This window comes from Megascapheus bottae, chromosome 10 (genome assembly GCF_031878675.1).
Source record: "Megascapheus bottae isolate mThoBot1 chromosome 10, mThoBot2.hap1, whole genome shotgun sequence".
Lineage (NCBI taxonomy): Eukaryota > Metazoa > Chordata > Mammalia > Rodentia > Geomyidae > Megascapheus > Megascapheus bottae.
In genome coordinates this window covers 61,036,015-61,061,625 of record NC_143518.1, presented here as the reverse complement: position 1 = coordinate 61,061,625, position 25,611 = coordinate 61,036,015, and the positions used below count along the sequence as shown (strand labels likewise).

Here is a 25,611-nt window from a genome sequence, read left to right as displayed (position 1 = left end):
TTGGTTTTGTTATTTATAAGAGTTACTTTGGTTAACAGCCTCAGTTACCCACGTTATTATTTCATGTAATCATCAACAATACAGCAAATGTTCCTATAAAGTACCTTCATTTTTTTCTTCTTAAGTGCTTCAGCAAACTGTTTCCTCCACTGCTAACTGGTTAAACTTCACTAAAAGCTTATTAGTTTGTGTTTTTTTTTTTTTCACATGGGCCAGGCCAGACTTTAGTTTACTTACACACAAAACACACACACACACACACACACACACACACACACACACACACACGCACACAAAGTGCTTAAAGCAATTAGGAGTGTAAACAAAACTGAATTAGAAAACTTTTAAAACTGTTATTTTTCCAGTAGTTTACATACAAATGGCATGTTAACAATAAATCGACCCTGCACCCTGCCTAATCTAACTCTTAAGCAATCTCACTAGGAAAATATCCTAGTTTAAATTGACTTGGAAAATTGGAAAGTGCACATCTTTATAAAGACATTTTATGAGTTTTTCCTCAAACTTAAAAACAGTGAGGTTTTTGCTGTAATTACTTAATCCCTTTCACCAAGTCCCCAACTTTTGTCTCCTACAAAAATAAGAAACAAAGATAATTACAGACATCAGGCTTGTATGAAAGCAAAAAAATAAAGATCTGGATTGTATGTAATCTGTACACAAGTTCCATTCAATTAAGACAACATGAAATTCAGCATGAACATGCTGAAATATGTTCAGTGCCTTTTCTGACAATCCTACATGAAATATCTAGGTTCTGTCTCCAACTTTCAGTTAGCCAAAGTAAATGAAACACGAAGTAGAATCTTGAGTTAGTAACTGTCCCTTCCTTGATAACAAGAAGACAGATGCTATGATATTGCTAATGACAAAGGTGAATTTACCTTGAAGATATCTAGTTAAAAGCGCACATATTTTTAACTCATGTTCAACCTGGTAATTTAATGATTACCTATGTTTGTATTTGTTATTTATAATAACTGGAATATACATAAAACCAGATTATCTGGATAGTCATTTCAATATTAAATTTCACTTAACATTCATTAATTAGCTTTTGGCCCGGCATATGTCAGAAATCCAATTAATGATAAACTAAAATTATGGGTAGGTAGCAAGACAACACAGAGACATCCAAGATTTTCTCATATATTCAAAACCTTAATTGATATTTTAAAAGTTTGGATAAAATAATAATAAACCTTAAGGTAAGAAAGAATTATGATTATCAACTTCCTTTTAAAGGCTACACATCCTTAAACTTGTTTATAAGAAAAGAAAGGGAGAAAAGAGGGATGGGACTAAAGAATAAAAATCTAGACTGATTAAAAAAATTGTCCCCATAATGTTAGCAACTAAAAAATTCTGAAAGGTTTCAGAATCCATTAAAATGAACACTAATCTTTAAAAATACAAAAAAGTTTACATTAAATGCTATGCCAAAATGTGTCCAAATAGCGTCATGGTCAATCAACAGAAACATGGTTTTCTTGATTTGATTTGAAACCGAGGACTTGAGAAACTTAGAGAAAGTGAAAACAGCAGCAGCTCATGAATTCAAATGCCACCAGCTCTAGCTACCCTTCCATGTTCGATCAGAAAGTCTGAGGAATGTTTCCCTCAGGAGTGATGATCCCCACTGGAGATGTTCTGGACAGCAGCTGTGTTATCAAGGCCCAGTAATGTTCCCAGGTAAGACTGCTCTCTAGGATCAAGCATTTGTTCAGGCCGGACAGGATGAACTAGATTTGCCGGTTGAGGAGTCAGAGTGTACTTTTCCAGAAAAGCTAAGTCGGCTGCACGTGGGTAATCAGTGGATTGTGTTTGGGGTGGTAGGATCTCATGGGAGGATGGCGGAAGTGTGGTAGTGTGCTGCACCATGTCACTGGGAGCGTCAGGCACCTGCACCGGAACCAAGGTAACGGGAACACACACTTCGGCAGATACATTCTGTAGCAGGGTCTTGGCTTCTGATTGATAAGCTTTGGGCTGGTCTAGATACTGTTTGGTTTCTGTCTGAAAGATTTTATCATCAGAGGAGTACTCTACAGGCAAGGACACCAGCTTTTCCTCAGAAGTCCCGAGTGGATCATCGGGAGATTTTATCCCATGAACATGGTCGATATGGTATTTCAGCTTGTCTTTCCGCTTAAATGTTGCATTACAGTGCTGACAATTGAAAGGTCGGGCATCAGAGTGAATTACCAGGTGTTTGGTTAAAGTTTTCTTAATTCTAAAAGACTGATTGCAAATTTGACACTTGTATGGTTTTTCACCTAAATGAACAAAAATGAAATTTAATGTAAAATATACCTACTTGTTAATTTAAGCAGCAAAATTTACACATGCAAACTTACTAAGAGGAAAAACATCTTATGCTATTACAAAATGGAGACAGTAAACTCATAAAGAGAATGAGTTCAAAATAAAAAGATATCAGTTTAGTGGACCAAGAGTTTGACCTAGTGGTAAGAGTGCTTGCATAGCATGCATAAAGACCAGGGTTGGATTCCTTAGTAACCACATATATAGAAAAAGCCGAAAGTGGTGCTATGGCTCAAAGTATAGAAGTATAGCCTTGAGAAAGCCCAAGGACAGTGCTCAGGCCCTGAGCTCAAGCCCCAGGACTGGCAAAAATAAAGTAGATAGATAGATAGGTGGATGGATGGATTGATAGATGGATAGACAGACAGACAGACATATTATCAGTTTAATTCTAGATACCCCTTTTATTAACCAGCTTGGAGGTGAACAGAATCCTGACAGAACATGACAGGATGAATGGGATACATTAGGAATCAATCTTCATTTATTTTGGAGATGCAAACTTTAATATTCAAACATCAATGGAACTGACCATATTATTACAATTTCTAAAATATGGCTGGATGCCTGTAGCTCATGATTGTAATCCTACCTACTCAGGAATATGTAGGATCTGTCTGAAGGCAGCTTGGGTAGAAAATCTGCAAGACTCCATCTCCAGAAAAACTAGCAAAAAAGCAGGGTTACAGGGATGGCTCAAGTGGTAGTGTCAGAAGTGCAAGCAAACTGAGTAAAGCGAGTTCAAACCTCAATAGCAACAACACTTGTGTGTGTGTGTGTGTGTGTGTGTATAATATATATGCATATACATATATGATAATTCAATAAAATGCAGAACATATATGATAAAATTCAACATCTATTCATGAAAAGCACTCTAAATGGAAATACAAAGTATTAAAAGCTTTCCCTTTCATTTTGAGACTGAAACAAGGATATCCACTCTCAAGTATTTCTATTTGTACACTACTGGAAATGTAAGCAAAGCAATATATACTTCACTTTAAAAAAAAAAAAAAACAGGCTGGGGAGAAAAAAATTGTCATTCATAGATGATCTAGTGGGGTATGTTTAGAAAATTAAAACTATCAGAATAATAAGTATTAGCAATATCACTGGACAAGTCAGTATGCAAATGTAACCTCATTTCTATGGCAAAAATAGGAATGAACATTAAAATGCAGGTCAGATTGTTAAAAGCATGAAAAACATGAAATGCATATGCATAAATGTAATGAAAGATATGGAAGATATATAACCATAAGAAATCACTAAGAAAAGAATCTAAAACAGTTTAGTGAAGACATAAGGAATACTGGTGATTTGGATGATTCAATACTGTAAAGATAATGAAAGACAAAGTAATCTGTGTGCATGGAAAGACATGGACAAGAACATGAACAGCAGCTTTACTCAGAGCAGTAGCTCATAAATACAAATCAGAGTCTGTCAAGTGCGTGGGTAAAGTACAGTGTATTCATATGGCAAAATTAAAATATCGCCACAGTAGAATCAGACATACTATTATTGAGTGAAAAAAGCCAAATGTCCCCTCCTCCTGCTCAATGAATACTATGGGACTGCATCTATCTGAAGTTCTGATGATGTTAAGCAACAGAAGTGATCTAAGTTTACGTAGTCATCATCTGTGCAAGGTGGTTACAGACGAGGAGGGGCTGTGGAGGGTGCTTCTGGAGCCTTGGTCATTTGCTGTGTCTATGTGAATGGTGGCTACCCTGAGACAGTCATAGAAAAACTTCACTGAGTTATTCATTAATAAAGTCAGCAAAACTAAAATCCAGTACTACACTGTCAACTTTACATCAATTTTAACTAACGCATTATGCTTCAATAAGAAAACTGAGGGCCGGGCACAGTGGCTCCTGTCTAGCTACTCAGAAGGTTGAGATCTGAGAATTGTGGTTCAAAGCCAACCCAGGCACCAAAGAACCTGAGATTCTTATCTCCAACTAATCACTAGAAAAGGGAGAAAGTGATGCTGTGGCTCCAGGGGTAGGGCTCTAGCCTTGAGCTGAAGAGCTCATGAACAACACCTAGGCCCAGAGTTCAAGCTCCAGGAGAAAGAAAGAAGGGAGGAAGGGATGAGGGAGGGAAAACTACTAAAATATAGATATTACTCTGAGAATTACACAAGCAAAATTCATAGATGATAATAAGCCAATTGAAGAAAATCTTATAAACTTTCCAACAAATTTCTCTGTGTAGCTTAAAATAGAGATTAGAAGGTAGTAATAGGAAAATAAGGTGGATACTTCCGTTCAACAAATACTTGAGACTCTTTTTTTTTTTTTTTGCCAGTCCTGGGCTTGAGCTCAGGGCCTGAGCACTGTCCTTGGACTTTCTCAAGGCTAGAGCTCTACCACTTGAGCCTCAGCACCACTGCCGGCTTTTTTCTATGTATGTGGTACCGAGGAATCGAACCCGGGTCTTCATGCATGCTAGGCAAGCACTTTAACTACTAGGCCAAACTCCCGGCCCCATCAACAAATACTTGAGATCATGTATTTTTTTTTTTGCAAGCCAAAGGCTATGAACTGACTACATTTATTATTTAAAGTATTGCTTAAATGTATGGACTTGCAAAATTAAGTTTATCTACTCACTGTACCCTTCATGAAGTAAGGATATATTCACAGAAGAGAAAAATCTAAAGAGGATTACAAAAGCCAATAATATGCTAAAATAAGGCTAACTACAGGAAACAAATATAGAGAACAAAACTGTAGTCGCCAAAGGCACACTGCTGTGAAGACAAAGATGGACTGTTTCTTAAATAAACATGCTATAAAATAGCTACTTAATTTTACTCTGTATCTAACTTTTGCAGTTTTCTTTGATTAATACATTTAGTACCAGCTGGAAGCATGGCCTAACACTACAGTATTGCCTAGCATGCACGAAGCCCTGCGTTTGATTTCTCAGTACCACGTACACAGAAAAAAGCCAGAAGTGGTGCTGCGGCTCAAGAGGTAAAGCATTAGCTTTGGGAAAGCCCAAGAACAGTGTCTAAGCACTAAGCTCAAGCCCCAGGAGTGCCAAAAAGGGGAAAAAAATACATTTAGCCACTCTGCTTCCTGGATAAAGGCACCTACCCACATCTCTTTCACTAGATGGAAATCTAGAAAGCTGACATCTTGCCTAAGATATATGCAGTGGTTATTGTGAAGTACACAAAATACACTGATAAAATTGAGTCTGTGAGGATCTATGAGTTTGGCCTAGTGGTAGAGTGCTTGCCTAGCATGCACAAAGGTTCAGATTTGAGTCCTCAATACCACACACATAGAAAAAAGCTGGAAGTGGGGCTGTGGCTCAAGTGGTAGAGCTCTAGCCTTGAGAAAGCCCAAGGACAGTACTCTGGCCAAGTTCAAGCCCCACAACTGGCAAAAATAAAAATAAAATAAAAATAAATTGAATGTGAATCTATACATTTCAGAGAAGGACTAAGAAACATGGTCACTGGATCTTAGAGCAGAAATGATATGTCTTTGTCTAAGAATCCTGCTGGTCATTTATACCCTGGAAAACTACAAGGTATAAAACAAATGCAGTTCACTGCCTGTCTTTACAGCTTTGTACAAGAATCACATTACTTTGTACAGTGTCTGAGGGTGGTCTCCTGCTATGGCAGCAGAGGTAAGTGTCTACAATGGCCAATCTGGTCTGCCCTACCCCACTATGTATTACCTGACCTGCACTTGATACTGTTTCTCCCTCATTCCATGTTGTTGAATACTAGAATTCATTTCCTCAACTCTCAAAGGGCAAAGAAGCTGGTCTCTGATTCCAATGAAGTAAGAAATGGACAGTTCTATGCTGTCAGTGGCCAAAAATCAGTTACCATAAATGAAGGTTTTCAAAAACGTTAATGCAACTTTTCTGACAGTACCGTACGATTCTTTTACAATAAATAGTTCTGTACATGTAAATTACTAATAGTGTCATATTAACTTCCCTTAAGTTCACTGACTTTCAAGTAGCACTCCTAATAAGTTTTCATTTATAACTGATATGAAAGATAGCATTGACATAGTTTCATTTTTATACTCGTATGTATGTACCCCTAAATTACAACCTTTTCTTTTGGAAGAGTACAATTTTGTTTTTAGCAATGGCACTCCATCAGTTAAAAATTCCTTACTGCCAATTCCTTCTTAGTTAAGTTGCCCAAATGCAGTTACTTCCCATTACGACATTTATGAAATCAATTTTTCCCTTCCAGAACAAAAACTGAATGTAAAGCAAAGCAATTATATATACACATAATAGGCTTCGTGTGTAAATTGTTCATTAAGTTTTACCTGAATGTGTCCGAAAATGCATTTCCAGGCTTGATTTCCCTTTAAAAATTTTCTTACAAACATCGCATTGATGAAATGTTGCTTTATATCTAGAAAATAGAGAAGTTTGAGTTCTTTCCTTGTAATGCCGAGAAAAAAACGAAAATCAGTTATAATTTTATAACTGTACGAAACAAAACATGTTTAGCCAGGGCTGGGGTTCATATCTATAATCCTAGCTGCCCAGAAGGCTGAGACATAGAAGACTAAACTTAAGAGTAGCACAAGCATAATAGTTCAGGATTTAATTAACCAGCAAAATCCTAGACTGGAGACATGGTTCTGGTAGAGCACCAGCCATGAGCAAGCGAGGCAAGAGAGAGTGCGAGGCCCTGAGGTCAAACCTGGTACTAGCAAAAATAAAGAAACCACAAGCAACTGTGCATTCAGAAAGCACAGAGGTCTCAAGGAACATGGATGATATTGAAATATTGGTTCTTCCTCAAAATAAGTCTATAAAGGAGATCTTGAAAACTGCTTTAAATTACTCACTTGTATTCTTTTTTTAAATTAAAAAAAATTTATTGTAATGTATGGAGGGGTTACAGCTGTATTACTTCTCACACACTGATACCCCTTCTCATGTTTTTGTCCCTATTTCCCACCCCTTACCCCCCTCCCAATCCTTGTTTTCTCTCCTTCCCTTTCCTATTTCAAATAAATAAACTTACATACAATATGCCAGCTAACAAAGTCAGATATTGTAACAATATGAGATTAACCAAAGAGTAACAAAAGAGAAGAGAAATAACATAGTACATTAAGAACAACAATCACATAAGATACAGCTGTTGTTCCATATCCTGGAGATCCTTTCACTTGAGCCTCATCCTATATGGCCTCAGGTATCTAGGTTTTGCACTATTGTGTTCTTTTTAGCTATTAATTATATGCAGGAAAAATTACATGAACTAAAATAGATTAGTGTGGTCTAAAGGGAAAAAGAATGGCTGGCTGTAAAGAAACAGCAGAAATTTTGTAGTGATGGAATTATTCTCTGTTTTGATGATTTTGATAAGCACACGACTCACAGAACTACACACTAAAAAGACGGAATTTCATTTTATATAAATTAAACTGAATAAAAGAAACAGAGAAACTGAAGCAATCTCAAAACCTGCAGGCATCAAAAAAACTGAGATTGGGGCCAAACACGTGATCAACACCTGAAATCCTAGCTACTCAGGAGAAGAATCATTAAGACCTCAACACAGATAAGGCACAGGTACAAGACCCTAATCGGGTAAAAAACAACTAAAGCCAAAGTGTTGGGAGTTACAAGAACATCTATCTTCCCTAACACAAAGCCCTGAGTTCAAACTTGAGTACTGGGGGTAGGGAGGGGGGGGGGAACAAAACCCAAACCCCTGTAAATTGCCCTAAGTTAGACTCAGTAAACAACACAGGTATCTTTGAAGTATTTTCAAGTTAATCTCAAATTCAAAATTTGTGAGGATCAAGGCACTTTTGAAACACATAGCACTTAAGTAAATCTAAAACCTCCTGGCCTTAGGATTGAGAAAAAACAGGAAAGGTGTAGGGGGGAAATACACTGCATTCAATGCATTTAGGACTGTTGAGAAGTTGGGTAAACTAAAGAAAAAGAGCCAATTAGCCTATCCCCAATTAAGCAAGACAAATAAAACAGTTATAACTTTTCTCAAATTAGCTATTCTGGCAATGATGATGAGTTGTGCATGCTTACTCACTTTTGCCACACTTTCTCTCCAAGGTGCACACTTTTGTAATGAACGGTGAGATGATCTCTACGACCAAAGCACTTTCCACACTCTTCACATTGGTGAGCCTTTTCACCTAGAAATAAAGACCCAGAGCTCTTCATCAGAATATGCATTTGCATTTTAGTTTTATTTTGCTTTTCTCCAGAAATAAAGACCAAACACTAAGATGACATGGTGAAAAGAGCAGGTAAGATCTGGTTATTTCCTTTGTATTTCTTACTTAAGTGTGATTCCTCAAAGACTCTTAGGTTTATCTCATGGGTGTATCCTATTTTCCCCCATGGAGAAAAAAAGAAATCAGCATCCTATGGCTACAGACTTCAAGCCTTACCTTTCAATAGGTCTGAGTTCAAGAAAAAAGTAAGTCAAGGGCCGGGAGTTTGGCCTAGTGGTAGAGTGCTTGCCTAGCATGCACAAAGACTCAGGTTCGATTCCTCGGTACCACGTACATTGAAAAAAGCTGGAAGTGGTGCTGAGGCTCAAGTGGTAGAGCTCTAGCCTTGAGAAAGTCCAAGGACAGTGCTCAGGCCCTGAGCCCAAGCCCAGGACTGGCAATAGAAAAAAAAAAAAAAAAAAAAAGTAAGTCAAATTTCAGAATATTCTTTTAGGAATATATGCCTGAATACTAAAACCTTTATGTGACAATGACACTACCTTTCTGTTTATAAAAGGACTTGAACATTTGAAAATGATCCTCCTACATTCTTACATTTGTACAAAGCCAAGATAGAAATACAATGCAAATTCTAGTAGATGATTCTATTCTTACATCTACTTGCAAGGTCTGGTTTTTAAAAATTGGGCACTGATGGCTCATACCTGTCATCCTATGCACTCAGGAAGTTAAAATCTGAGGACCCTGATTTAAAGCCCACCAAAGGTCAAAAGTGGAGGTGTGGCTCAAATGGTAAAGAGAATGAGGTTCCAAGTCCAAACATCAATACCAACACACACACACACACACACACACACGCACAATCTGTAACCAGATGCAATTACTGTAACTGCACATGACTTCTAGAATCCCTCTAGATTTAGAAAAATAATCCTAGAAATAGAAATGTATAAATCCACCAACATCCATTCAACCTTTATGATCCCTTTCTTCAGTTATCTCACTGAGATTACGTAGCAGGGTCAGCACCACTGTATACTGAATCTATGCTTACGAACTTCATCATCACTGATAAACTACTGAGAACATGGCAGAAGGATGCCCTGCCCCGCACCTCCCAGCACTTCCTGAACATCAATCTGAGAGAAAAACATGAGACAAATTCTGAAATATAGAGATTATGTTAGTATATGAAGATCTGAAATTAGGCAGGATTATTATGGCGCTCTTTTGTAAAGACTGCAAAACTCACTAGAACAGAAACTCATGGTAGCATTCTATTACAGTCATATGCCTTCAGACCAAAATTTCATTTTTTTCAATTTTAATCAAAATGAGAACGAGGTTTCCCTTTTTAAGAAAGCATCAGTAACAATGCCTGCACACATCATCACAGAGATATTGCAAATTTGAGAATCTGATTCATAGAGAATAGAACATCAAAAATTCAGCACACATGTTACAAAATTTCCCTTTCAGATGCTTTCTCAGAAAAGCTTTTAGAGCCAGAGTTACAAAGGATGATTTACTTCGTGAACTATTAAAATAGCAGCCAATGTAAACAGGATGCGGTTCTGTACTCTCAAAGGGTACTTCATAGAAATTACCTTGGAAATAGAAACAAATCATTTTTACCTGAATGTATTTTTTTGTGCTTTGTAAGGTGGTCATGACGAATGAATGTCTTCCCGCATTCATCACATTCATATCTTTTATCATCATGATGTACTCGTAAGTGAAGTCTGCAAAGAAAGATAGTGGAGACGATGAAACTGGTGAAGCCGCAGGAACATGCGTGATAATGAGCAAGCCATGAAAACTGTGCTCTCTATTCAACCACCCCATGTTTGCCTTGTCTCTGTGACTTCCAGGGCATTTCCCAGTCCTTACCAGCTGAGCCCAGTACTCCCAGCAGTCACCATTTACACATGCTCAAACCATTTCTGGAAGAGAGTTCTTCCAACTTAAATCTTATGTATTAAATCTACTTTGCTAACTCTGCCAAATGCCTGGGATTGTTAAATAACTGAGCAGTCAAATCCCAGAAATGTCGAAGTTCGAATATCAAAGTTGCCAAAACAAGTGCCATTCTATAATAGCCAAAATGAGTAAAATGACACTGGAACTAGACAACATCTGAAGTTTAATTATTCTGTTTAAACTAAAACAGTCAACAACAAATGGCAGTGTAAATATTAAAGCCTAAGATTAAAATTCTAGACAGCATTAGTAAAAATTAAACCTGTAGCCATACTTTATAATAAGTTACCCATTAATTTAGGAAGATCAGCTTTTCTTTTACTGAAAATATGGTAGACAATTCAGTCAGAAAACAAACAGCCAACAAGACAGAAAAGACTTTTGAAAATTTAGAGTGTTTAATCTTACCATATTTTTATGCTAAAGGTATTTTTTTCTACAACCAGGAACAAAGTTGGGTTCTGGTGTCTCACACCTGTAAGCCTATCTACGCAAGAGGCTAAGATCTGAGGATAGCAGTTTCAAAGCAGCCCAGGAAAAAAAAGTGCACAGGACTGACAAGGACAGAAGAGACAGGAAAGGAAAAGGAAAGAAAAAGGAAAAGAGGAAAGGAGAGAAGAAAAGGGAAAGGAAAGGGGAAAAATAAAAGGATAAGGAGAAAAAGTGAAGAGGTGCATCAGTGGTAAGGTTCAAGTAGTAGAGCACACACACTAGCATTGGATAATAAGGCCATTTGAGGACAGAAGGCCCTGAGTTCAAGTCCTGGTTCTGACCCAGAAGCAAAAATAAGAATGAAGAAATACACCAAAAGTTCATAACACCAGAGTTTTAATAAATTTTCACACATGCAAGACAAAATATTGAAATGACAATCCCATAGAAGCTTCAGTAAACTTGGTAATGAATAAACATTTAATAAACCCAGACGTAGGATGGGTAACCTCAAATGTTGTAGGGAAAAATAAATTTAGTAAGGTTTCTATACAACTTTACCTATCATATGGACTAACAAATGTTTTAATTGAAACAACAACTAGAGCAAGACAGGTAGAGTGGTGACTGCCTATAATGTCAGCCATATAGGAGGCAGAAGCAGGAGGATTTAAAGTTCAAGGTCAGCCACAGTACCACAAGAAAAAAAAAATAGTTAACTAACTATAGCAATTACAACAGAACTAAAATAAGAAAGAAATGTAACTTTATCTTACTTAACCCAAAGGAAAAATAGCTTTTACCTGTATGAGCTTCCATGACGAAAGCTTTGCCCACAAATACTACAAAGATGAGGCTTTTCTCCACTGTGGATTCTTAAGTGTTCTTTCAAAGTAGTTCTGTGTTAGGAAAATAAATAAATAAAGTTTGTCTAATGTTGGCATTCTGGGATCTCTGATTTATTACTTGAAGGATCATTTTCATTCAAAATCTTGCTCTATTTAGTGCATCCTGTATCACACTGACTTAGAAAAGTTAGTGATTTGCTTATTTTTTTAATTTTTCTTTTTTTTTTTTGGTTGAGGGACTCACTACTGGTCCAAGCTAGCCTTGAACTCTTAATCATCCTTTCTCTCTCCTGAGTGCTGCGACTTCAGTACCACAATACCCAACTTCCTTAAAATTCCTTTCCCCCTAGTTGTGTTGCACTCTATCTCCCATCATAAAATCTTTCCTCAGTCTTATTCAACTATTTGCTCATGATTGCTCAGACTAATAGGTAGACGGGATAGTGAAAGAACATGGTAGGCCTTGCTGACTCTGTGCTTCACTGCAGGTGATTTGGAAATACTACTCATTAGGAGTAAGTTTCTGTCAGGATAGTTTTAGGGAACAGCTTTCCAATATGCTGCTTGTGGAGAAATATCTAAAGTCAAAATTTTGGCAGGGATAAGGCACTACTTCTAGCATTCAACAAATATAACAGTATAATAAAATTCAGTCCAGTGATCCTCTGCTGATAGGGGCAGGTATCCAGCAGCCAGGACACATGTGGTCAGCAGAACTTCCTGCTTCCCTCGGCTGCTCCTTGCAGTGCCCCCTCTTTGCTGGAGTTCAGTGGTACCCGACACCGCCAGTTCCCATACTGTGATATAAACGAGGTTCTTGACATCCTCCAGCATGCCACTCTGGGATATGTCTCTCTTCTATCTGCTAACTGAGTTACCACAGATTCACCTGCTGCAAAGTTTCAGGACCCAGGTCATCCTGAACACTATTCTATGTTCACTATTTTGTGGCTTATCTTCAATGTATTTTTAGTGGAGTTTCAGAAAAGGATAATGTGATACGTAAGCAAAATCAACCAAGAAAACCTACAAATCTTGATTCTACATCACTTCTATAACATTTTTTGGAATTTCTTCTTCAGACATTTTAAACAAAGCATATCAAGTATTTTGTCTCCTGGATTACTCAGTCTGTCCCACCCCTCCCAGGCCATATTTATAATTCTACGTAAAAGCACTAAACTTTTCTGGGTTTTTCAGATCATTTCACCTTTCTCTCACTGATTTGCCACAAATAAAGCAAGTCCATTTTCTCTTCCCACCATGAGTACATTCGATATGACGTTTCAAATTCCCTGTGTCATTGAACTGGCGGCCACAAATGTCACATGGAAAAGGACCTAAAATTAAAAAAGAATGACATGCTTTAGAGTTTGCAAGTACATACTAAGTTCAATTTAATAGCTGTATCATAAGTAAAGCCTACCACTCTTGGTGGCAGTAGAAGCAGAAACTGTAATACACTAAAATCGTTTATTTTTCTGTTCCCTCCTAGATTGCTGATTCCAGCATATCAGGTGACACTCACTGCCACATCCCTAGGGTCAAGTACAAGGCATGGCATCTAAAAGACACAAAATAAATTGAAATGACCAATTTCTCCTTTCAGATGAAAACAAAGTAAAAAATACTGCATACTAAATTTCTGTGAAAAAGTGGTAAAGAGAAACTGTGAAAGGATAGGAAGAGGACTCCTGATATTTCTAAACCACAAGTTTAATAACAAGATGTTAACAGTACAAACTGAAAATTTTGTGGCATATTTCTGTTTAATTTTACAAAATGATGCCAGATGTCTCATAACAGCATTGACTTAACAGAATCCTACTCACAAAACTTCTTCTGAATTACTATCTCTACTTATTTGAAGGATTCAGCTGGATAGAAAGATAAATAAAGTCTTCTCTTAAGGTTCAGTTACTTATTATGGTCCTTCAACAACAACAATAAAAAAAACCTATGTTTTGTGGGTTTGGGAGTGGGAAGGAAGAAAAAAGGGTTGTTCCTACACTGCACATTCAATTTTGTATGCAGTCAAGTCTCTCTGAACTTCTCATGTATGAAACCAAACTTAAAACTAATACTCATTCAGGTCTTCATACTAACTCTCTAAACAGGCTAGAATTTAGGATCTAACTGAACTCAGGGCTAAACACCATTCCTTAGCTTTTTAGGTCAAGGTGGGGGCTCTATCACATGACCTATAGCTCTCCTTCTGAGCAGACCCAACAAATACAAAGAACTCTCAAAAAAACTCAACAAAAACACAATGAACAACAAGCTAAGAAAACTGGCTGAAGACAGAAGACACCAAACCACAGAAGACATATAAATGACAAGTACACAAAAAGATGATCCCCATCACATGCAATCAGGGAAATGCACAATTAAACAATGTGATACCACTAGACCATATTATAAGGGCCACAATACTACATGGTTGTTGGAAAGGATAGAGGTGCTGTCATTCACTGCTAGTGGGAATGCAGAGGGGTCCAGCCAGTTTTGAAAAGACAACATGACATCTTCTTACAAACAAAATATACATCCAATATAGTCTTTAAGCTCCTAGATATTTACTTGAAGAAGTTGAACACATTCATCCATTTAAAAAATAAACAAAACTTGCACACAAATAATTCTAGCAATATTATTCCAGCAAGAGCTACAAGCATTTCCATTTCCACCAATGTCCCATGTGGTGGGAGGTGTGGGTAGCAGGGATGACATGCACAATGAAGGTAGGATGTGAATATTGTTGACAACCTGAAACACTTTTAAAAACATTAACTTTGGGGACCAGAAGTTTGGCCTAGTGGTAGAGTGCTTGCCTAGCATGCACGAAGACCCTGGTTTAATTCCTAGGCACCACATACATAGAAAAGCCGGAAGTGGTGCTGAGGCTCAAGTGGTAGGTAGAGCGCTAACACTGAGAAAGCCTAAGCACAGTGCTCAGGCTCTTAGTTGAAGCCCTAGGACTGGCAAAAAAAATATTAACAACTTTTAAAAGAAAAAGTAAAGGTTAATAGTAGTAGGTTCTCTAGCATGATGGACTAAATAATTGCTATGATTTCTTTAACAAAACATAGTCTGCTCACCCAGATGGAACTTCTCCTGATGCTTCAACCGTGCAAACCGAGACTTGAAATGTTCTTCACAATAGGTACACTTGAAAGGTTTGTCTTGAGAATGGAGAATCATATGCTCCTCCAAGTGTGGTCTTCGAGTAAAAGATTTCTTACAAATCTAAGTGGAAAAATAGGTAAAAGAGAAACTGAATTAAAGTACAACATTCACAATGAGGCCTAGCATGCACAAAGCCCTGGGTTCAATTCTTTGGCAACACATACACCGAAAAGGCCAGAAGTGGCACTGTGACTCAAGTGGTAGAGCTGTGGCCTTAAGAAAGCCCAAGAACAGTGCTTAGGCCCTGAGTTCAAGCCCCAGGACTGGCCAAAAATAAATTAAAAAATTGTAACTTGCCAAATTATAATTTTCAGAAAATCAAAATCAAACTATAATGCAAGACTTGTATTAATTGATGCAGATAGCAGCTGAATTACAATTCCTTATATATAGAGCTACAGAATAATCTTACGAGCTCAGTTCTAAATAGCAATTTCCAAATTCATGGAATGTATATTCGCAAATTATATGTCAGGAATAACATTTTTTGTGTGTGCATCATTGTTGCTATACATTTGGTTAGGAAGAAGAATAAGAAATCACAGAAAAATCACTGGCTGGAAGAAAGAAATGAAACTCTATGGAGCAGGGAGTAGAGGGGACAGAGAATAAGAGGGCTTGAACTCAAAGCTTCACAATCATTTAGCTTTCGAGTACACCACTGACGGTCTACCACTTGAGCAAAACCTCCATCTAGTCCAGCTTTTTTTTTTTTTTTTTTTTTTTTGCTGATTTGGAGATCAAAGTTGTGTAGCTCTCTGCCCAGAGTTGGCTTAGAACCACACTATTCTCCTGAGTCTCATGAGTAACTAGGAATACAAGTGAGAAAACTATGAATGTCCAACTTAAAAAAAAAATGTGGTTTTTAAAGAAAGTGACACATACCACAATCTATAAGAGAGAAGCTACGGTAACAAAAACACAGATTATAAATCAGGCACAATGTTAAGTGATAAACAGATTATTTTGCTCAATTCTTACAATGATATTACAAAATAGGTGTAATTACAAACAACATCATACCAGAGGATAATGAAATTTAGCAAAGGGAAAGACATTATTTTATGTAAATCCGAATAATAGTTAACTTTAAGGCTGGCAGAGTGGCTCAAGTAACAGTATACCTACACCTAAAAAGCACAAGGACCTGGGTTCTAACTGGTACCTGGGTACCAAGTAGGTAAGTAAATAAAACTAAGAGGACTAGATTGTAGCTCAAGTGATAGAGCACTTGACTAGCAAGCATGAAGCTCTGGTTCAATGTTCAGTACTAGAAAATAAAGTAAAAATAAAACATTAACTTAAATTACTATAATAAAGAAGGTACAAATGATGAAGAACATTAACCTAAATATTGAAAAAAACCACATTAGGGGCTTGAAGAATAAAGAAATTTATAAATTCTTTCTAATTTTTCCTATTGAAAAATAAACTAGCCTCTAAATCTGCCTCCCTCACAAAACATTAGAGAAAAATTTATATAACAGAATCTAGAGGTGAAACAAACTAAGTTATGTTTCTTCTCCTAAGTAACATTATATTCGCTTTGGCTTTCTAATCTAAATAAAAAACACTTACATCACACTTCCAACTTTCACTCTTAGTCTTCTTGATGGAAATAAATTCTTGTGCATTTTCAGGATGAAATCTATTAGAGAAAAGGAAAAAGATTATTAAGACAAGTAGTATTGTCAATAGCCCATATGAATCTGTTAACAATGATTCCCAGATCCAGGTGTTAGCTGGGCTTGGTGGCACAACTATAACTCTAGCACTTAAGAAGCTGAGGCAAGACAGTTGTGAATTCACGAAGAACTTGGGCTACACAGTGAACCTCTGCCTCAAAACAAAAAGAAAAAGAAAAACCAGGCACTGATGAGCTAAGAATATAGTTATCAATATCATTTGGATAAATGTAAATGTGTATGCAGATACAATTATTCTAATCACATTTAAGCAGTCAGGAGTCTAATTAGCAAGTTAATTGCAACAGAGTAGTTTAGCAACAGGTATCTGCAAGATAATTTATTAATTCCAGATTTCAGAAAATTTAGTATTAATATTATTCATAACATATATATTCATAAACATTTACATCTTTATAAAATATAACGAAACTTAAATTGTAAAAAAAAAATACATTTGCTAGAGGTCTAAAATGATGTATTTCTGAAGACATACTTGCCAAAACCCAATACAGAAAACAGATAACCAAAATGCTCTATATTCAATGTTTACAGACCATATTATTGTTTCAATATCAAAACCTTCTCAAGGTAAGTTACAAGAGTTATAAGTTAAAAAGTTCAGAAAATGCCAGATACCAGTGGCTTATGCCTGTAATCCTAGCTACTCAGGAGGCTGAGAGCTAAGAATTGTGCTTTGAAGCCAGCCCAGGCAAGACTCTCTGTGAGACTCTTATCTCTCCAATTAACTACCTGAAAACTGGAAGTGGAGCTATGGCTGAAAATGATAGAATGCAAGTTCTGAGAAAAAAAAAAAAATTCCAGAATGGGTGCTCAGGGGTCTGAGTTCAAGCCCTACTACTGACAAAAAAATAAAAAATAAGAAAGAGGATGGGCATGATGGCTCATGCCTGTAATCCTAGCTATTCTGGAGGCTCAGATCTGAGGATCACGGTTCAAAGCCATCCCAGGCAGTAAAGTCTGTGAGACTCTCCAATTAACTACCAGGAAACCGGAAGTGGCACTGTGGCTTAAGGGCTCAGGGCAGTAGCCTGAGCTGAAGAGCTCAGGGAAAATGCCCAGGCCCAGAGTACAAGTCCCTCAACTACCACCACCACCACTACCAACAAAGTTCAGAAAATGAAAATGAAAGAATTGCAAATGGGCATTCCAGAGACATTCTTCATTGCTACCTGTCCCCATCAGAAGGCATAATGCACTTGAAACAAGCCACTACTTGCCTCTTGACATGCTTGGCTAAAGTCTTCTTGCTGGCATGGAGTTTGTTACAATAAGGGCACTTGTGCTCCTTTTTATGGAACTCGGTTTCATTACTGTGCTTCTTTCTGTGGACGGTAAGGTTAGACTTTGTAGAATAGCGTTGGTGACAGATATCACACTCAAAGGGCTTCTCACCTGTATGTACACGGGTGTGGCTTTCATATTTCCCTAGAGAAAGAAAGAAAACAAAATTAAATTCAGTGTATTTACTACACTGACATTAAAATCTGACCATGGAATAAAACATCATGATTTAGTAAAGTGACTATACATACCAAATTCAAAGCAAGAAAAACCTTACCTAAATTGCCAACTTGCACTAACCTCAAAGACTTACTTACTGCTTAGTCTTCACAGAAAACGTCCCCTCAAAAGCAGGCTGGCCAGGTGCCATGAGGCTTAGGTCTGAGGACCAGGTTGAAGCCAGCCCTGGCAGACAAATCTGAGAGACCTGTCCATAATGGCTTTTACAGTTTAGTATGAAGCACAAAGAAGATGAAACTGATAAACATCTAGACTGTAGAACCTTTGCATTACAATCTGAATCTATTTCTAAGTCTTAAGTACCTTCAAAATAGATACTATTAGGCATTTCCAAGAGACATAATAAAAAATAATTCTAATAAGAGTTTTCAAAAAGAAAACGCAACTGTAAATGAAATTAAAAGATACATTTTGGTTTAATTTCTATTTCAAATAAAATTCTCTCAGACCATTTTGAAAATACAAATCTCTATATTGCGGGGCAGAATAAAATAGTTTCACCAATTTCTTAGATTTACTTATATAGGACTGAATTTAAGCAGGTATTACTATGTCATCCATACATTAATTATGTATGCTGTGTATCATATAAGCCAAGGAAAAGAAATCAGGGTATGAGGCAGGATAAAAATCAAAGATAAAGAGGCTGGGAGTTTGGCCTAGAGGTTGAGTACTTGCCTAGCATGCACGAAGACCCAGGTTCAATTCCTCGGTACCACATACATAGAAAAAAAAACCCAGAAGTGGTGCTGAGGCTCAAGTGGCAGAGCTCTAGCCTTGAGAAAGTCCAAGTGCTCAGGCCCTGAGCTCAAGCCCAGGACTGGCAAAAAAAAAAAAAAAAAAAAAAAAAAAAAATCATCAAAGATAAAGAAAAACAAAAGCATGATAAAAGTCTATTAAGTATTTAAAAACTGACTATATAGATAATGGTTTATGTATTTTTTTCCAAGCACATAGCCAAAAACATACACAATCCCTGGCTAGCTATGTGATCTTAATTAAGCCAATAATTTCTTCTCTCTATATCTAAATTACTGGCATTATAGGACTGTAAGAAGTAAATGAACTTATACTGATAAAGCATGTAAATATCTTCTAGTACTAATAAGTCTTAGTCATTATAATTATTAACATATGGATTACCTGTCAGTGTAGATCTATAGGATTATCTTAAATTCATATCTGGATATATCTTATGCTTTCCCATCTACCACTGCCTAGAACCTAGAGGCCTTTGACATCCTCCCATATCCACAGGCACATAAATACTTTCACCATTTCCACTGTCTGCAAGAGATCAGATCTAATACTGGACAATAAAGTGCAGAAGTCTCTATGTAGAATTTTAACAAAAGTTTTCCATGAGTAAGCAAGCTTTCACCATTTCATTTTCTTTTTAAAATTATACAACACAAACCCACAGGGGAAAAAAGTGCATACAAATTAGGAGTGTTTTTTCCCATGGAGCTTGAACCCACACCCTGTACACTGTCCTAAGCTTTTTTGCTCAAGGTTAGCACTGTTCCTCTTTGAGCCACAATACCACGTTCGGTTTTCTGGTGGTTACTTGGAGATAAGAGTCTTAAGAGACTTTTCTTGCCAGGCTGACACTGAATAGAGGTCCTAGATCTCCACCTCCTAAGTAGCTGATCTGTAGGACAGTAATAAACCTCTTATACGCTATTATTTCAAAATTTGTGTACATTTGCACTGCAGGGTTTATTATCTCCACAGATTTGGGTTTCTGAAGAATAGGACTCAGGAGAGCCAGGGAGCAGTGCAAAGGGCATGTAGGGGCATGCCCAGATCCAAGAACAAGAATGACCTGTGTTTCAGATTGCATTCCCTCACATTGGTTATGCAAAAATTACTATTTTCAAATACTGACGTGGAGCTTATTGATCAACCTTAAACCATGCCTTGAATCCATTCACAGCACACACTGAGGATGTAACTAAAGCATTTAACCTCAGAACTGAGAATTATATCATTGTTAAAACTCCCCTCTAAAAATGAGGTAGAATGAATCTACCAGAAATCCCATGAAAGGAATGAGTTGTGATATGAGAAGAGCTGAAAGGTAGTTACTGAATTGATTTTGAGATAAGGCAGGACATTTATATGATACATATTCTACATATTCTTTTATTCCACCTACCACCATCTACTTTGTCTACATTTAGCCTAACACTCTGCCTTCATTCAAGTGCCCTCATGGTCCAGATCTCAGCATCCAGGTAGTCCTGAGTCTACTCCTTTGCTACAGCTCCTCCTATCTCCCTGGTTTTCTCATCCCTTTCCAATTTCATTTTCCACTCTGGTGCCAATATAATCTGCCTATAAATCCCAGCCTGTCATCTTCTTTGTGAATTTCTCTGAACAAGTTTTCACTGGATAAAATCTAAATTATTCTGTATAGCACACAAGCAAGCCAATGACTTGCCAAGCCTGACCCACCATTTTCACCGTCTTTCTGCATGATGATTCTTGGAAATTCCTTTTATCTTTCTACACTCAGCTCAAGAAAGACTTGCTTTGTGAAACCTCCCCTGTCTCCCTTAGGTCTCCATATTCATCTCTATATTGCACTATGATTGCTTTTTGCATGGACTCACTGAGTGGTAATATTTGTAAGGACAGAGGAGTGTGGCAGATTAGACACAAAAAGTATGTCTGATTAATGAATAGCAAAGAGCAGTGAATTTCTTGAACACTTTAATTTTGTGTAGTATCTTAAATGGTTCTCTGTCACTTAGTATTATTCATGCCCTTCCATAGGAAGGAACTGTTAGCATATTTCATTTTACTTAGGAAGAAACAAAAGCACACACAGTAAATAACTGACATTCTGACATTAGTTTAGCTCATGTTTTTCATCTTTAGAAAATAGAGAAAAACAGGAGACAAGACAGACAGACGTACTATGTAATGGAGATGAGAAAAACTAGTGAGAAAATCAGAAGCCCTAATCTGTATAAGGGAAAGAAGTAAAAGAGTATACTGTATAATGCATTCCGAAGATTGGTTAGAAACAACCCTGTAATGTGAACTACTGATTTCCACAACTACCAAAAGACACTTTGCTGCCTTTCTAGTTGTAGGTCAGAACCTTAATGTTCCTCAGTGTTCTCCCGATTTGTGTAATAAAACTCCAGCTTCCTGGAACATTAAAAGAAGTACTCTAAAGTACTTCTGGGTGAAGTAAAATGAACAGATTTGTATAATTACAGAATGTGATAGAGTTAACATAGGCCCTATAAATTTTAAAGCCCAGTGTCCCCCATCTTAGTGGGACCCAAATCCTCTTCTCTCATAAAGTCTGTCAGAGGTGTAGTGTTCAATGGGATAGCTTGAGATCTATGCTCTGGACCTGCACTGTATGTTCTGAACTGACTCCTGCTCACTCATCTCCAAGTCAAATTAGGTCGATAAAAGCAGAATACAGGAAGGGAAGCACATGCTAATAGTACAAAGTCAGAAGATGTACTGAGAAGATAAAACACTCCCAGGTATCAAAAAAGCATTTCTCTCAGTGTACCTTAGAGATTTGCTGACAGCTCTTACAATAGACTTAAGGAGCCCAACTCTAACAAGTTTCTTTTACATATAAGCTCTTCCAACTGCCTGAGTTACTCAGTAAGTTATTTTACTCATCTCTGTACAAAGTCTCAGAGTAAAAAGTATTAAAAATTATTGAGCTGGATAGTCCAGTGTATTCTAATTCAGAGAATATACTAAAAAGGCATGATTTTAAAAACAAAATGAAGTTATTATAATACCATAGTGCAGCTATACCTTAAAACTAATTTCAACTTTTACCAATAACAAAAGTAATCAACAATACAAGACATATGGGGTTGAATTTAAACTGTGTAAGTTAGATCAGATTAGGCTTTTATCATTATATATGTAAATATTTCATCTTCATAGTCTCAATATATATGTAAATAGCTTACTACTGTAATTAAAATTAATACACATTAATTTATTCAAGGTATTTCCCCGAATTATTTTACTAGCAAATTTTAAACATCTCAAAATTAAATACGCAGTGACAAAACTTCAGAATACCAACATACTCTTTTCTAATGAGTAAAAGTGATTTACTCACTAGTCTAATGTAGAACCTAAAATATTCCAATTGTAGATGCTTCTGGATATTGGGAACATGAATGTATATATAACTCACATGTTGTCATATGAAAATAAAATACTAGACAAGTTACATTTTCATAATGGCACAAAATTATCACTTCTGAAACAAATTGATGTATGAAGCAAAACTGTATATACTTACTGACACTCAGGTGTCTTTCATCCAAACACAATACTAATTATCTATTAGGACCTGAAGAGTAAGCTGGACACCGGTGGCTCATGTCTGTAATCCTACCTACTTCAGGATTTGAAACCAACCCAGCTAGGGATGTTCACGAGACTCTTATCTACAATTAATCACTAAAAAGTAGAAAGTGTAACTGTGGCTTAAGTGGTAGAGCACTCTCCTTGAGCAAAAAAAAGCTCAGAGACAGCACCCAGACCCTGAGTTCAAGATCTAGTGTGAGCACTAAAATAAAAACTACAAAAGGGCAAACACAGGGTAATACCATATAAAAAACAACAACAGGGGCTGGGAGTTTGGCCTAGTGGCAGAGTGCTTGCTTAGCATGCACGAAGACCCAGGTTCCATTCCTCGGTACCGCATACATAGAAAAAAGCCGGAAGTGTTGCTGAGGCTCAAATGGTAGAGCTCTAGCCTTGAGAAAGTCCAAGGACAGCGTTCAGACCCTGAGCTCAAGACCAAGACTGGCAAAAACAAAACAAAACAAAACAAACTCCACTGCACTGCTGAGGTTCCAACAATTTACAATAGAATAAACTTGTACCAAAAGCCAAATTTATATTCCATTCTAAATGCTCTTTTTGAAAGTTACTTTCAAAATTTAGCTTTTAATTATCCCCTTTAAAACATCCATGAAAAATGAGTAATTAGAGATAAAAAAGCTTTCTTTTCTTACCTATTCGGTCAAATGTCTTATCACACTTAGGACACTGCAATATTTTCTTGTTACTGTTCTGAATGATTACTGGTGTTAACCCCTCATGAATGTTTCCTACAGAATCTCCTGCCTCGGGTTCCTCTTCTGCCTCATGATCTCGGTCACTCTGTTCTTCAATGTCAGAGTATTCATCAGACATTTCCTCCTCTAGCTCATCTTCTTCAGCATTATATTCACTTCCAGCATCCTCAGAATCGTTTCTGTCTGACTTTTCCTTATCAAAGCTCTCTTGATTCAAACTGTCTGACCCATCTGCACTTTCTGGTTCATCCTCACTCGAGTCATCAAACTTCACAGGACACTTACGATTCCTTTTGGACCTTCTTGCCGAAAAACTTCTCTCCAGCATTTTTAACCCATGTTTCTTCCCTAACAAAAGGGACCTATGAGCTTTAGTCAAATGATTCTCTAAAGACTTTTTATAACAAAAATGTCTACTACAGAATTTGCACTGATGGTTATTTGACAGTCTTCCAGTTAATTCATTTAGTGTCTCTTCTGGCGATGACTTTTCTGTTAGTTCTGCCTGAAAAGCCGCAACATTTTCATTATTTAGCAGTTTAACTGCATCGATAATATCCAGAAACTTTGCAGCCTCTAAAACAAGAGGTATTTCATATTTGTACACAAAAAACTCGGATGTGTAAAGGAATTCAAGCAAATGCTGAAACACTGAATGTGTTACGTGATCCAGGGTGACAACATCAGTGCTGGGATTTTTGCTCAAGCAAGCATGAAAATAGCTACTGCCAACGGCAACTACTACTTTATGGGCACTAAATTCTTTCCCTTCTACTACGATAAGTAAGTCGCAGAAAGACGGCTGCTTTTGCCTATCATCATTTAAATATTTCAACAAATTCTTATTATACTGCAAGGAACTCAGCAGAGTTCTCTGATCTGGAGAGGGAGGAAGCTCCTGGTAACGGTGAAGAGCTTCAGGAGCTGGTCTTTCCGTGGAGTAAGGACAGGTCACTTGGTCACACTGCACTGTGACATTTCCCTCTGGAGACTCTTTATGATAGCCCAGATGGATCTTCTCGTCAAGACTGGAAGCAACCTTTCTCCTCTTCTTCATTGCAGTACAGCAATCCTCGAACAAGAAAACTTCATAAGTGTCTCAAGAGATTTCTGCAGGACAGCTAGATTGTCTTCGACCACAGCTGCTGGAGGGGCGTGCCCGACGGTTTCATGGTCTGCAAATGAGTGAGAATCACATCAAAATAACTCCACGGGACCAAGCAATCATCGTGGGGAACCAAAGGCCCATTCGTCAACTCATCTTTTCTAAATGTGTAAGGAAATTAGGATAAAGCCCCAGCTCGCACCCATTCGTGGCTCAGATTTTTTAGGGCGGAGAAAAAGGAGGGCCAAGGGTGTGTGTGTGTGTGGGAGGGGGAGGACAGCCAACAAAAGAATAATTCTAAAGGAAGCGGTGAGCACACCCACCCTGTGGGCCCACGGAGGAGCCGGCGGGGCGGGACCACACCGACACGGGAAGGGAGGGCTGCGCGCCATGCATCTCGAGGGGGGCCGCGGCCGCGATCTGGGGGCGCTGGGACTGTGACAATGAGGCCGCCGGCGGCCCGGACGCCCGCGGCCCCCCGGACACACGCCTTCCTAAGGCGGGCGAGGCGCGCTCGGCGGGGACGCCCCGCACGCCCCGGCACCGCAGGCCCCGGCGGGGGGCGGCCCTGGAGGGGCGCCCGGCCCGAGCAGCGCCCCGAAGGCGGCGCCACGGCCTCCCCAGGCCGCAGCCGGGCGGACGCCGCGCTCTCCGGCCCCCGACCCGCCACCCTTTCCCGCCCAGCTTCCCCAGGTAGTCGGCCCTCGCGCCCATTACCGGGGCCCCAGGCAGGGCTCCCCCGCTGGCTCCCGGCCGCCGAGCTCCGCTCCCGGCGCGCCCGCCCCGGCGCTCTCCACTTCCGGGTTCGGCCCCGCCTCACCGCCCGCCCCGGCGCTCCAGCCTTTGACGGAGTCCCGTCGCCCCCGCGGCAACCAACTACGTCACCCGCGCGCGCCGCCGCCGGCCTCGCGGACGCTTTAGAAACACCCGGCGCATGCGTACTGCGCGCGCGGGTGTCCTCCAGAGAACCCGTCGCGCGCTCTGGCAGCCCTACCCAAGACGCGCACGCGTGGGTGTAGATGCGTGTGCGTGTGTACGTGTGCGTCTTCCTCACGCATGCGCGGTTTCCCTCTCTCCCGGGGAATCCTTGCTACTCCTCGCATCCGTGCCTCCTGGTTTTCCCGGTGGTCCAGGGTGGAGGAGGCCGAGGTGCTAGGAGGAGGGCGGGAGAAATGGCGACGGTGG

The 25,611-nt window shown here is 38.6% G+C and overlaps 1 protein-coding gene and 1 long non-coding RNA gene across 2 annotated transcripts; one reads left to right on the top strand and one right to left on the bottom strand.

Annotated features, from left to right (window-relative positions):
- Positions 1-951: 951 nt before the first annotated feature.
- On the bottom strand, positions 952-25,229 carry Zbtb41 (zinc finger and BTB domain containing 41). The gene is made up of 11 exons (XM_090341466.1): positions 25,144-25,229; positions 23,259-24,496; positions 17,937-18,144; positions 16,589-16,658; positions 14,923-15,070; positions 13,035-13,164; positions 11,780-11,875; positions 10,200-10,306; positions 8,417-8,522; positions 6,669-6,757; positions 952-2,297 (listed from the first exon to the last, which is right to left on the bottom strand). Exons 2-11 carry the CDS (start codon positions 24,376-24,378, stop codon positions 1,642-1,644), a joined length of 2,730 nt encoding a protein of 909 aa, XP_090197592.1. The 5' UTR covers positions 24,379-24,496; positions 25,144-25,229; the 3' UTR covers positions 952-1,641.
- On the top strand, positions 7,834-10,533 carry LOC150058588 (uncharacterized). The gene is made up of 4 exons (XR_016536894.1): positions 7,834-7,932; positions 8,440-8,508; positions 8,595-8,636; positions 10,228-10,533. It is a non-coding gene; the product is annotated as an uncharacterized LOC150058588 (long non-coding RNA).
- Positions 25,230-25,611: the final 382 nt, after the last annotated feature.